Source organism: Xylona heveae, assembly GCF_001619985.1.
Source record: "Xylona heveae TC161 unplaced genomic scaffold L228scaffold_3, whole genome shotgun sequence".
In the NCBI taxonomy this organism is placed as follows: domain Eukaryota; kingdom Fungi; phylum Ascomycota; class Xylonomycetes; order Xylonales; family Xylonaceae; genus Xylona; species Xylona heveae.
This window is the reverse complement of record NW_017264195.1, coordinates 1,350,737-1,363,180: the sequence shown is the minus strand read 5'-3', so window position 1 is coordinate 1,363,180 and position 12,444 is coordinate 1,350,737. Positions and strand designations below refer to the sequence as shown.

The 12,444-nt window shown below is 50.0% G+C and overlaps 4 protein-coding genes across 4 annotated transcripts; 3 read left to right on the top strand and 1 right to left on the bottom strand.

Moving 5' to 3' along the window:
* The first annotated feature begins 6 nt into the window (after positions 1 to 6).
* Positions 7 to 2,965, top strand: L228DRAFT_259587 (hypothetical protein). Its single transcript, XM_018334177.1, has 2 exons — positions 7 to 547; positions 607 to 2,965. Exons 1-2 carry the CDS (start codon positions 208 to 210, stop codon positions 2,631 to 2,633), a joined length of 2,367 nt encoding a protein of 788 aa, XP_018189912.1. The 5' UTR covers positions 7 to 207; the 3' UTR covers positions 2,634 to 2,965.
* On the bottom strand, positions 2,917 to 4,489 carry L228DRAFT_95075 (N-terminal nucleophile aminohydrolase). Its single transcript, XM_018337002.1, has 3 exons — positions 4,121 to 4,489; positions 3,955 to 4,002; positions 2,917 to 3,857 (listed from the first exon to the last, which is right to left on the bottom strand). The coding sequence occupies exons 1-3, from the start codon at positions 4,244 to 4,246 to the stop codon at positions 3,201 to 3,203; spliced, it is 831 nt and encodes a 276-aa protein (XP_018189911.1). The 5' UTR covers positions 4,247 to 4,489; the 3' UTR covers positions 2,917 to 3,200.
* Positions 4,490 to 4,713: 224 nt separating this feature from the next.
* L228DRAFT_259585 (kinase-like protein) lies at positions 4,714 to 6,357 on the top strand. The gene is made up of 2 exons (XM_018334176.1): positions 4,714 to 5,191; positions 5,243 to 6,357. The coding sequence occupies exons 1-2, from the start codon at positions 4,954 to 4,956 to the stop codon at positions 6,157 to 6,159; spliced, it is 1,155 nt and encodes a 384-aa protein (XP_018189910.1). The 5' UTR covers positions 4,714 to 4,953; the 3' UTR covers positions 6,160 to 6,357.
* Positions 6,358 to 6,830: 473 nt separating this feature from the next.
* L228DRAFT_245277 (hypothetical protein) lies at positions 6,831 to 12,439 on the top strand. The gene is made up of 3 exons (XM_018332122.1): positions 6,831 to 7,222; positions 7,285 to 7,960; positions 8,021 to 12,439. Exons 1-3 carry the CDS (start codon positions 7,106 to 7,108, stop codon positions 12,067 to 12,069), a joined length of 4,842 nt encoding a protein of 1,613 aa, XP_018189909.1. The 5' UTR covers positions 6,831 to 7,105; the 3' UTR covers positions 12,070 to 12,439.
* The last annotated feature ends 5 nt before the right edge of the window (positions 12,440 to 12,444 follow it).

Here is a 12,444-nt window from a genome sequence, read left to right as displayed (position 1 = left end):
CCGCAACAGCTGCTGGTCAACACACTATCCCCATTCATCCTGACACCAGCTTCATGTCATTTTGACAGCTTTCACGACGTCAGTTGACAATTTAATGGTCTTATCTCATGGCTGCGACTTGAGTACTCCAAATATATCTAATATATATAACGAGAAGCTGCCTTGCGCGATACGATTCCGAATGCTTGCCCAAGCTCTCACGCTTTCATGTTTGCCCGACCAGCTGCGTACCGCCAGGCGGTGCAGCAAAAATTCGTTTCACCTCCAGACTACGTATGGATAGGTGACGAGTTGCTGAATAATGTGTTGCACCGATTTGTTGGCATTGGGTGCTCATGTCGGAAAAGATATAGCAGCAATGTCCCGGGTCCAATGGAGGCACGAAGGAGGCTGGCGAGGAGACGAATAGCAAATATTGCTGTAGCTATAGGATCGTCTCCTGTGGATTGTCCACCAATACTTGGCATGACAGAGTTATCTGGTCGACAGGGATGGAAATGGGAAGCTCCAAGCTTGCCTTCGGCTAGACCAGTTCCTGCGACGCTGGGTATGTAAAGCTCCGCCAAGATTATTGAACCCAGTCGAGTCAAATCTAATTCAAACCAGAGAAACAATCGCCTCTTCCTTCTTGGTTGACCGACTATAGTCCGCCTGTAATCGAGCCTACAGCGAAGCCTCGCAAACCGATTTTAAGAGGCCTTGGGTCTGCTATAAGAAGCGGAGCGCCACAGCAACGGAATGAAATCTTATTACGGTTTAAGGGCCGCCTTATTCCTGATATGAGGATAGAAGAGCTGCGACGCAACATGCATCAAATTGACTTTGCTGAAAGACAGAATCCTGCATATAGCCGATCTATCTGTGAGAATTTCTTGTTGACAGCCAGAAGTCATGAAGAATTGGAGGAGTTTCTGGGTGATCATTATCTCAACAATCCTGCTGCATGCAATTTGGTGCGCATTGTATCTTCTTTGAATCAGAAGAGTTCTGATCCAGGAACATTCACGTTTATTCTCCGAATGGCTAAGCAGGCCTTAGTCCAAGGACACATGATGGAGAAAGAAGTGAGAGTCTTATGGAGAGAGATTCCTGAACATGTCCGAACTGGCCCGACGGAGCTTGTAGAGTTTTATCAATCTTTATGGGAGAGCATTGCTACCAGCCCAGTGCTCTTGCCTCATGATTTGTCTTCCCAAACATTCGATACCATGCTTGTTCAGCTTTCAAAATTACCGATATCTAGTCTGTCAACGTCCCTTGCCAAGAGCATTATCGGGTCCGCTTCGAAGAAGCAGCTGAGGGGCATTGAAATGGGCATCTCTTCCTTTATGAGCGCATGGGCAAAACAATTCGCTACCAATGCGCAGCAACAGACATCCTCTATCCCCGATATGTCAGATTTTTTAATCACATTACAATCCTGTCTCTCCGAATCAATTATAAGTGCGACCACAAGAGCTTTGAAGTCCAGTACTCGAGGCTTTGAAGAACAAAAGACCGACTCTTCAGCAGCTCTATTTTCGTGGTTAGCGACGTTGCAACACATCTCTGGAGATAGAGACGTTTTCCTCCCTGACTACTGCGCTCTCCTTGGGAAAGTCCTCGATGCGGACAACTTTAAGTCAATTGCGCCTCACCTGAGTTCCGCCAATGAGAGACAAATATGCACATTTCTGCTTTCGTACTGGAGCAAATCAAAATCATGGAAATATTCTCCCTCAACTGCTCACATCTTGGATGACTTTGCAAACTTGCCGCCTTCTTTTCCGAAGGACCAAATCTACTTTCACCTCATTTCAACCCTTCACAAGCACAAACGACTCAGCACCGACACTCTCCGGGACCTCTTCCGCATTTTTCGACTCCTTAAACAACCAGACGCATTGCGACGAACTGTCCAGCTTCTTGCGCAGAGCGAAATCTCCATTGATCCAAAGTCAATCGGCGCGGAAATCCGATACTGGAGCAAATCTCATCCTCGAATAGCTCTTGACCTCTTCCACTTGCATTGGAGTCTGCAGCTCGAAGGCTGCAAAGACCTTGCGATCGCACTTGTCCATCTCCCTTCTTTCCCCGCTACCAAGATATTCAAACTATTACATCGAAATCCATCTCATCAACAGACTTCTCTTTTCTCTTCTTCCACTTCTTCATTATCCGCCTCTCCAAAATCATATCCACATTCGTCCCTTTCACCGACTCCTACTCCAACCCTTCCTTCCCTCTCCAAATCCCGCATCGCCCTGCTGCACTCCCTCGCCACAGCATTCGCTCACGCTCCGCATCTTACTCCGCGCGTCGCCCTCCGCAATATTCTCCGCTGCTACACGTACCTACACCGCCACGGCGCTGGCATGACGCACGAAATGTCGCGCGCCTTGGCACATGCCGGCATCACACGCGCTCTGCAAGAAGGCAATCACGTGGGCATGGAGAAGGTGCGCTGGATCCTGCAAAAAGTAAGGGACCTCGAGGGACAAGAGGTCGCGGATAAATTGGACCATGCCGTCTGGGTGTGGAGAGGGAAATGTATTTGGGAACGAAGCAAGTTTCGACGACGAACGGGGTTTGGATTTTCGGGAGAGGGGAATTGGCCCGGGGAGGAAGAGGTTCTCGGAAGTAAGCCGTCCTGACTGCTGAAACCATCCCGATGACGGAATACGTTAAATGAACGAGATAAATGAATGAATGAACGAATAATAATACTGGTACTACGACCCTGTGTATATAATGTGGTTATTGTGCTTCATGCTTCATACTCCAGGCTTCGGATTACACGTGATTCACGATTCAATTTTTTGAAGCGGCAGAGATTCATGGAGAAAGAGAGGTAGAGAGGGAAGACACATTAAGGGCACAAATGTTTACCTTCTATTGCGAGGTAGGTTAAAAGGAAACAAGGAAAGCTTGTATGGAAATTGGAAATGAAAAATAGAAAAAAGAAGAAATAAAGTACAGTACAGACGAAATCATCCGGTGACATGATATGATAATATGCAGTGTTTCAATCGCGCATAACAGACTTCAGCTCGAGTTCAAGTTCGGATTCAAACTCAAACGCTAAGCCCAACGCCCGTCTGATACACCGCTGCCTTTCTCCGCGAGACGAGAAAAAAAGGTTGAAAAGGGGCCCTGATTTAGTTGAATACCCCCATTGCTCACTGCTTCGCTAACCCATATTCAGACCAAGTCTAAGACATCTAAGCATCCAACTCCATCTTCTCTGCCACTGCCGTTTCCGAATCATCCTTGAGCTCATGCACAGTGACGTACTTGCTGATATCTTCGCGCTTGATAACCTTCTCGTTAAGCACGGCCGTTGTGCCTCTGGGGAAGCGGTAGTTGCGCTGTTTCTTCTCGCGCACGTTGGGTGTGATGTAGTTTCGGAGTAGGGTCGAATTGTTCTCGGTGATGACACAGACGTCGACGTTGGATCCGGAACCGAGATCGTTCCAAATACCGGCCTGGATGGCGTTTGCGCACAGCTTGACGGCCTCGTCCCGGGTCAACTCCGGCTTCCATTGCGTCTCAAAAACGGACATGGCTGCCAATGAACCACTACCCATTGTCACGTAGGGTAGCTTGTCAGTGCTTCCGTGCGCGTGCACGGTGAAGAGTCCAACTCCTGTGGGATCCACGCCGGCAACGACCAAATAAGCTCCGATATGTCCCTGGTATCTGAACAGATGCTGCTTCAGCATCGTCATGCATGTTATGACGCGAGGCTTCCGGCCGGTGCTGAGTGAGTGCAATTCCAGGTTCGATGAGATGAGTGCCGTGGTGAATTCCGTGTCGGCGGCGGTTCCGGCACCCGCGCACCAGATTTGTGGAGCAATGTAGTGCAACTTCTCGCAGTTCTATTTTTTCGGAAAACGCGTTGTTAGTTTCTATGGGTCTTTTCGTCGGGAGATGGGTTCTGGAGAAGGAGTGAATGCGTGGGGCAGAAGAAGGTACCTTGTCAGCGACAATGGGACCGCTCGTGGCTCTAGTATCGGCGGCAATCTGTAGGCATGATGTGTTAGCAGATGATCCTTTGAGAATAACTTTTATTTGTAGCTCAAGAGATGGACCATTCGGGAGCTAAAGCCGCGGTTGGCTCAAGATTTTTGGGAATACGTACAACTACACCCCCGTCAAATATGCATCCTACAATGGTAGTACCCGTGCTAGTAGCCTGGGGAAGAGGGACACCCCGGGCATGCAGGGCCAGATTCCGGTTGTGGTTGGAGAAGTCGAAGCCAACCATGGTGGCGTACGAGAGATATAGATATGAATGGGCGTTGATGAGTGGAAGTGGTGGTTTAAGCTCGCACGCCGGAGATGGGGAGTGAGAGCGGAGCGTTGGTGTGCAGTTTTACCTTTCGTTTGGTAAATCTGCAGGTCGTGCTGCCACTGAAGTGACAGAAGAAACCGACGATGGTGATGGTGTTGATGTGTTTTGGAGAAGATGAAAGGCGATGATGATAATCGTAGCTTAGGACTCTCTCTCTCTCTCCAAAGTGACGACGCCGACGGTGCCTGAAGCTCTACAGTCAGCGCGAACCAATGAGAGCAAAGGGAGGGCCCGAGCTCATGTGGAATTGTGCCTGAGTTGTGTAAATTATGCTGGCTAGCAAGATATATGTACAGGATGACTAACTAATGACTAAACAAAATCTAAATACTTGTTATGTAGTACCACAAACCAACTGTAAAGGGTCGTGGCTCGTAGCTCCTCAAGAACCCTTGTTGCTTGTCCGCCTGGTGATATCTATCTATTCAAAGTGCACAACTACAAATGAGACTTTGCTGGTCCGACAATTAGAAAGCTTGAGCCAATCAGAATGCATTAGACGATTGAGACCCCTCATTTCCCCGGGCCTCCTCCCTCTTTATTTCACCTCTCTCCTAGAACACAGAGTGCTCTTTTCCACACCTACTCTTGAAGGATAACACTTCTCACGTCGTTCTGTTATGTCTATCCAGTGCCAATTTCCTGGTGTGCGTTGGATCGGGTTTGGAGCCATCTCCTACGTCTATAAAGTCCACCGTTGCATCGTGGTCAAGGTCCCAAAGTCCGGAGAGTTTGAGAGAGAGCAGTTTGATAGGGAACTCGAAATCTATCAGATCTTCTCGCGACATCCGCCATGTCCCTCTGTGGTGCAGTGTTTTTTCTACTCAGACAATGGCATCTTCCTTGAGTACATGAGAGGTGCGGCCCCACTTGGCAGTTAACTGGTGCGTCCATTGATTGCATCACCAGATGTCTCCCTTTCTGCTAGGATACAAAACAATCATATTCGGGATTGTCAAACAAGGATAGTTACTAAAGTGGAAAAATTGGAGCCTCTGTCCCTGCGAAAGGAATGGATTAATGACCTTGCTCAAGCCGTCGCTTTCCTCGAATCGCTCAATCTCGCTCATGGTGACCTACGGCCTGAAAATATACTGCTCGATGGCAACCGGCTGAAACTGTCCGATTTTGATTGTGCGGCAGAAATCGGGACAAACTTCGAAGCCTGTGTGGCCCCGTATGGAAGAATACTCAACGGTAACGAGACGGACCAAGGACAACGTGGGACTTCCGGCTTCCTGGGTCCTAGAACAGAGCAGTTCGCCCTTGGTTCCTTGTACTATTTGATAAACTATGGCTTTGAGGTTTATGAAGATCGATGCCTTACCGAGGATTCTAAGGAGCATGGCCCTAAGGTCGTGGACTTCTTGCAAAATATGGAATTTCCAAATCTAGATGGTGATCCACTGATTGACGATATCATCGACAAGTGCTGGCACAACAAATATGCTACGGTTGTGGAATTGGCTGCACACACTGCAACGCTTCTTACTTACAGAACCAACCAGGAAGGAACCCCACCTGACACAACCTTCATCACTCAATTGCACATGGTTGTATGCCGCATCATAAATGGGATATGGTCTAGCTTTGGGGACTGGTGGACATTGGTGTGCCAGACGAATGGCAAGGTGACAAACACCGAACAATCCAATGGCAGGGAGCCCAACAGCAACAGCTATAATGTGGATCAAGCCTACTTGACAGAGGATTTCCTTTCGAAAAAAGCATTCTGTCAGAACTTGGAGAAGTGTGAACTACCTCGTCTGCTTTCTTCGGATGAGCCCGAGAGACTTGGATTTACTTTGGAGTGGCATAGTTCCTGAGGTGGGTTAATTAACTATCAGGTGATTATCTCTAGAGTTTGTTTATGCAATTACGTTATGAATGAGAGGTGTTATACTTGTTATCCATCTTAAAAGCTTGTTATTGATTAATTATAGATGTTTTACACGAGAGTCAATTTAGTCCTTTCATATATCATGATATGTACATGAGGAACGCTATTGGACATGAAATGGGACTAAAGCTATAAAATCATCCTCACTACTTGCTATACAAATTCTAGTATTGTGTGATGACTGTGGTATACCGTACAGGTCCTAACTCTACTTTCTTTTTGTCCTTAGAAAAAGTTTCTACCCGTCTTAACTCTTAAAAGAACTCTTCTAGAGGTAGAATTATCTCTTAAATAGTCTTAAAAAGTAATCAAGCCTTTGGACTACTAGAATAAGATATATTTAGTGTTTTCTTCTGTTAAAAGAGCTTTTTGTACTACTACCAATTACTCCGTATAGAATTGTGCCTAAGTTGTGTAAATTATGCTAGCTAGCAAGATATATATAGAGAATGGCTAACAAATGACTATACTAAACAAAATCTAAATACGCGTTATGTAATACCACACTCAGATCAGCAGTGGTCACGTGCACGACCAAAAAGTGCAAAACAACCAAGTCAACTAAGTTAAGTTACTTTGCTGAAGTTGAAGCCAAAAACACCAACAAGAAAACTCACCCGTTCCTCCATCACCACCTCTCCCACGAGAGCTGCGTACATCCACATTATGACCTCTGCTTGAGCAGCTAGGTCGTCAAGATTCTGAACCGCACGTTTCACCTCTTTAGTGGGAGTCCGACGACACCCAGACGACACTCCTTTTCACCGCATGTAACGCTCAATGTCAACAATACTCGCTCCTCTCCTTCTCCGATAGCTCGAAGCATTTCGCATTCTTTTCGACATCAGCCGCCTCAATCTCCAACTTCTATAATGGCTTTGAGCTTTGGAAGCTCTCCTGGGGCTTCTCCCTTTGCTGCCTCCATGCCCGGGAGCGCCTCTGGACCTGCCATTCAAACCGGCTCAGATCTGGCTGAAATTCTGACAGAGGTAAAATTGCCCTCTTGATTTCCATGTAGAAATTATGCGCATTGTCTCTGACGTCTACATAGGGACTTGGCTTCCTTTCATTAGCAGGCGACGCCAAAGTCCGCTTATTACCCTCCCCTTGGCCGGAAGATTCACTTCCTCCTCCAACCTCGAATTTATTCAGTATTGCTTCGAAAAAGGGTTTAATAGCTGCTGCTGGACCTGATGCGATTGTCATTGCTGGAACAGATGCTGTTAGGCAAGCGTTCAAAGCTGAAGGCTCCGAAGCTGTCAAGCCCTTTTCGCCTCAGCTAAAAATTGACTTGGGCATGCGCGTATCGCAGCTCGTCTTCTCCGCGGATGAAAATTATCTCGTGATATCGGCAGAGAATGGAGGCGGTCTAGCAGTCTACGATGTTCAGGCACTGATGCAGGGCGATACTCAATCCGCGTTTGAGCTCCCAACCAATGGTGCCGCGCTTCGCGCGTTATCCCCCAACCCGTTGGTCGACAAGGCGGAACTGTTCGCGGTGGTTACCACGTCTGGGGACTTATTGATGGCCAACCTCAAGGAGCGCAATTTTGTCACCGGCCCGGGTGGCCAGGTTCTCAAAAGTGGTGTGAGCTGCGTCTCGTGGAGTAAGCGCGGCAAGCAGCTAGTCGCTGGTCTTGGTGACGGTACATGCTACCAAATGACTCCCGATGGCGCCGGAAAGGCACAGATTCCGCGTCCTCCAGCCCTCGAAGGAGATCAACACGGTAAGGCAATGTCACTAATGAGAAACAAGATCAAGGGAAAAGGGCTAATTGGACGTATAGTTTCTTCCATTTTCTGGCTCGACACGTCTGTTTTCCTTACGATTCATACCCCTACGTCGTCCCCGGAAGGAGAAACTCCTGAATCTACGTATAACCTTGTAACCAGCAACAAGGAGCGATCATCCTTTGCCTTCCAAAAATTCGTCGACCCGTGCCCACCGTTTGGCCTCCCCCGTTCTCCGCCGCACCACTTCATCGCTCGAATGGAAAATTTCCCTCCGAACCTTCAAGATGTCCTGATCGTATCCTCTACCGCTTCTCCTGATATCAATCTTTTCACCAGCTCAAGTGTACCCCTGTCGAGCGACCTACCCGCTGGGGAAATTACCAACATCTTTACCCTCACTGGAATGGCAAAGGATGAACGACGAGCGCAGTTGCCCATGTCGGAAACGGCATCCGATACGTCTCCTATTGGTGTTGCTCTAGATCTCTCGTCCAAGGAAAAGGTTGATCGTCCAATTCCCGGTGAAGAAATTGACCAGTCACAGACACCGCTGCCAGCGCTCATGGTACTCAACAACGAGGGTGTTCTGTCGGCGTGGTGGTTCGTTTATTCCGAATCAGTACGGGAAGGAACAGCATATCCGGAGCTCACTATCGTTGGCGGCGGTCAGCAGGCGGCAGCTCAGGCAACCCCACAACCCGCCGCAAGCGCCTCGCCATTCGCTGCGGCTAGCAGTCCGCAACCAACAAAATCAATTTTTGGACAGTCAAGTTTCGGCAGCGGCCCGGCTCCAAGTTCTTCTTTTGGCGGCGCAGGAGCTTTTGGGAAACCTTCTGCGCCTTCCTTTGGCTCTCCGAGCATGCCCGCTACCAATGGCGCTTTTGGCTCGCCCGCTAGCTTGGGGGCCAAGGCGAGCCCATGGGGAAGCAATAACACAGCATCGCCAACAGCAGCACCAGGTTTTGGTAAGCCTACCTTTGGCTCATCCACGGCATTTGGGGCACCTGCGCAGGGCGGCGCTTTTGGCACCCCCGGAGGATTAGGAAACCGACCGTCGCCATGGGGCGCTCCCGCATCTACGACGTCACCTGGTGGAGGTGGTGCAGCGTTTGGACAGACCAGCAGTTTTGGTCTTGGTGCAAATTCAGCGCCTAAACCTTTTGGAAGCTCTACTGGGGCCGGCAGCGGAGGAATCTTTGGCAGTGGTGCTTCTAGCGCCGGCTCAGGCTTTGCATCATTTGCGAATAAAGGGGGCTTTGCTGCAGCTGCCCAAAACCAAGGTACAGGTGGCAGCATTTTTGGCCAAAGCACTTCTGGAACTGGATTCTCCGGCACCACTGCCAACGACAGCGCTTTTGGCGCTAGTAACAAGACAGGCCAAACGCCTGGCGGCGCTTTTGGATCTGGTGGCGGCTTTAAGCTGGGTTCAACCTTCCAGGGAGATGATACTGCAAAAGATGACGCACAAAAGCCTGCCTCAACTGATGGCTCTTTGTTTGGATCAGGGTTTGGAAATGTGCTTGGTGAAGCCGCGACAGCCAAATCGGCCGAGTCCGAAGCCCCAGAAGCGGATATGGATGCAGATGTCAGCGATGCCATCCCGGCTGAGCCTGCACCCAAGGAGCCAGAACCAACAACACCGGCAGCTGCCCCAGCCGCGCCAACTTTTGGCCTCCCTACTGCGCCACCCGCCACTACTGGTCTCTTTGGTACGCAGGCACAAACGTCAACAACACCTGCTACGGTGCAAAGTAGTAAGCCCACGTCAATATTTGGCCAGCCCTCGACGCCCTCAGCGCCCTTTTCATTCATCAAGCCAGCCGCAAAGGAGCCTGAGAAGCCAAAAGAGGAACCACAAGAGAAGGGGCCGGAGAAGCCGGCGGAAACGCCCGAGGAACCTGTCAAGGACTCGATTGAGCAACCACCTACGGAAAAGCCCGTGGAAGAACCGAGAAGGGAGCCAACACCGCCTCCCAAGGAGCCGACACCCCCGCCAGTTTCAGTACCTTCGTCGCCAGAGGTTAAACGTGAACCAGAGGAGCCGGAAACCCCGATCGTTGATAGAGCAATACCGTCACCTTCGTTGCCGCCAGGATCGGCTAAAACACCAGCTACTGAAAAGAGTGAGGTGCCGTGGTCTTCCCCATTTGCGTCTTCACCAGCCGTCCGCAGGAGTTCTGCGAACAATATACCACTGCCGCAAGAGACAGCTGAGTCTGTGCCTCAGTCACCCGAGGAAGAGTCGCCTGCTCGACGCGAATCTGAGGCGGAATCGAGGGAAGAAGAGCCTTTTGACGATGAAGGAAGCGGTGTGGACGTCGGCAAGGATCTCAGTCCCATCGATGATCAGGCTCAAAGCTCTCAGAGCTTGTATGGCAGATCGGAGGAGAGTCCAACTACTTCTGGCTGGTTCCAAGAGCCGAAGCAGCAGCAAAAGCAGCAACAAGCACCACTTAAGCCACTCTTTGGAAGTTTTGGACAGCCACCAAAGCTCGCGCAGCCCACAAAGCCGCTCGAGGCCAGTCCACGCTCACCAAGCCCGTTCCGGAATAGCATACAAAATGACAAGACAAGGGCTGAGGGTTTTGCGTCTCTCAGCACGTCTGGACTGCCGTCGCAAAAGACAGGGCCTCGAAGAACGGTTGTGCAACCCCCTCTTCCGGACGATCTCGCTCAAAGACAGGAGGAGCGGAAGAGAGCGGAAGAGAGAAGAACTGCGGAACTGGCAAGAAGGGCTGAAGAAGAGCAAGAGCTCAGCGACCGTGAAGACGAAAAGGTCCGGGAAGAACTCTCGACTGACGTTCAAGGGGCTTTGGAGCTTTCTCCTTTCCTTGCACACCAAGATTACATTGGACATGTCGAAAAACCCGGCATTCCCGGCCAAATCGAACGCGTGTACCGAGATATCAACTCGATGATTGACACGCTCGGCCTCAATGCACGTTCGCTGGAAGCTTTTATTAAAGGCCATACGGAGAACTACAAAGAAGGCGGGCGGAGCCGCGATGACCTCGAGGATGCCGAAGGCTGGTGCCTCATCGAGATTGAAGACCTGACCCTTACCGAGACCAAACTAGAAAGGGATCTTGAATCAGGTCGTATCCACGATGTCCAGGGCAAACTCAACGCATGCCGCGAGCTGCAACGAGATCTTGTTCGGCTGCGAGCCAAACACCACGACATCAAGAAACTCATCGACGCTCGATCCGACCCGGACGAGCTTGCCATGCACAGATCGGCCCCGCTCAGCGCCGAGCAAGCCGTCCAGCAACATGATCTCCGTAGAGACCTTCAGAAATTCCAAAAACTTCTTACTGAAGTCGAAGAAGGTATTTCCGTGCTCAAGGCTAAGGTTGTCGCTCAGGGTGCTGGACGCGCTACTCCTTCGCCTTCCATGACCGGTAGCGCATTGTCAACATCCCGCCCGCAAGCTCAGCCCACCATGGAAGCGGTAATGAACACCATCAACAAAATGACGAGCATGGTGGAGCGCAAATCGGGCGACATTGACGTGCTTGAGAACCAAATGCGGAAGCTGCGTTTCTCTTCGGTCACAAGTAACAGCAGTGCGCCTGGATCCTCGCGTGAATCTTCTCCGTTTGGTGGGAGCCGAATGTCGAGTCCACCTCCACAGGCCCAGTCCTCGTACCACCCGCTCTCTTCATCGATCAGATCGCGCGGCGCTTGCCGGACCCCGCGTACGCCTGGTACTGGCGCAGGCGCGTACGGAACCCCGCGAACGAGCGGCACCGGCCTGTTCTACACACCTGACAGCTCAAGAAGTACACCTCGAGCGCACCCATTGTCTGCGTCCATCAATGGCAGTGCTGTCAATGGATCTGCTGGGCTGCAAGAGACACCCCTGACAAATTCGTCTTTCCGAAAATCTGGATTCATGGGATCTGTCTCGGGATCACATGCTGGTCAGTCACCTTCTCCTTATCGCGCCGCAAGCGTCGCTGCTGCGTCTTTTGACCCGGAAGATCTACAACGCTATCAAGCCAAAATTGCCCGCCGAAAGGAGGTCAGTCGCCTGCTCAAAGATGCCCTGGTCAAGGCGGGACCGAAAGTCCGAGGTGCCGGTGCTGCAGACGCTGTATAGTAGTCGGTGTGTTGATGTTGTCTGTTTCAAATGGTTAATGGTTTGGCATGATATGATTCTAATGGTATTGACCTGATGGGTTCTTTTATTTATCGGAGGTGTTTCTCTATTTCTTGTTTGCTATTACTCTATTCACTTTATCTCCATCATGTATTTCTTTTTTGTCCATTCGATTCATATCATATATTTCTTTGTCCGGGAAATCTGGAGAATGATATCATTTATTAAATTATTCAATCTTTTCCCCTCAATTATTCCAAAAAATTTTCCCCTGCCCTCATCTCTTTCTACTTTTCCTCGTCTTAGTGATCATGACATCTCGTGATACAGAAGTGTACTTTTACTCCATCAATGCATACACATTCATATCCATCT

Excerpts from the sequence above, each read along its gene's own strand:
- L228DRAFT_259587 (XM_018334177.1), top strand. The coding sequence starts at position 208 with ATGTTTGCCCGACCAGCTGCGTACCGCCAGGCGGTGCAGCAAAAATTC. Across the intron at positions 548-606 it reads ACCAGTTCCTGCGACGCTGG|AGAAACAATCGCCTCTTCCT; the intron begins GTATGTAAAGCT and ends AATTCAAACCAG.
- L228DRAFT_95075 (XM_018337002.1), bottom strand. The coding sequence starts at position 4,246 with ATGGTTGGCTTCGACTTCTCCAACCACAACCGGAATCTGGCCCTGCAT. Across the intron at positions 4,003-4,120 it reads TATTTGACGGGGGTGTAGTT|ATTGCCGCCGATACTAGAGC; the intron begins GTACGTATTCCC and ends TCATGCCTACAG. Across the intron at positions 3,858-3,954 it reads GTCCCATTGTCGCTGACAAG|AACTGCGAGAAGTTGCACTA; the intron begins GTACCTTCTTCT and ends CCGAAAAAATAG.
- L228DRAFT_259585 (XM_018334176.1), top strand. The coding sequence starts at position 4,954 with ATGTCTATCCAGTGCCAATTTCCTGGTGTGCGTTGGATCGGGTTTGGA. Across the intron at positions 5,192-5,242 it reads CTTCCTTGAGTACATGAGAG|ATGTCTCCCTTTCTGCTAGG; the intron begins GTGCGGCCCCAC and ends TTGCATCACCAG.
- L228DRAFT_245277 (XM_018332122.1), top strand. The coding sequence starts at position 7,106 with ATGGCTTTGAGCTTTGGAAGCTCTCCTGGGGCTTCTCCCTTTGCTGCC. Across the intron at positions 7,223-7,284 it reads TGGCTGAAATTCTGACAGAG|GGACTTGGCTTCCTTTCATT; the intron begins GTAAAATTGCCC and ends ACGTCTACATAG. Across the intron at positions 7,961-8,020 it reads CCTCGAAGGAGATCAACACG|TTTCTTCCATTTTCTGGCTC; the intron begins GTAAGGCAATGT and ends TTGGACGTATAG.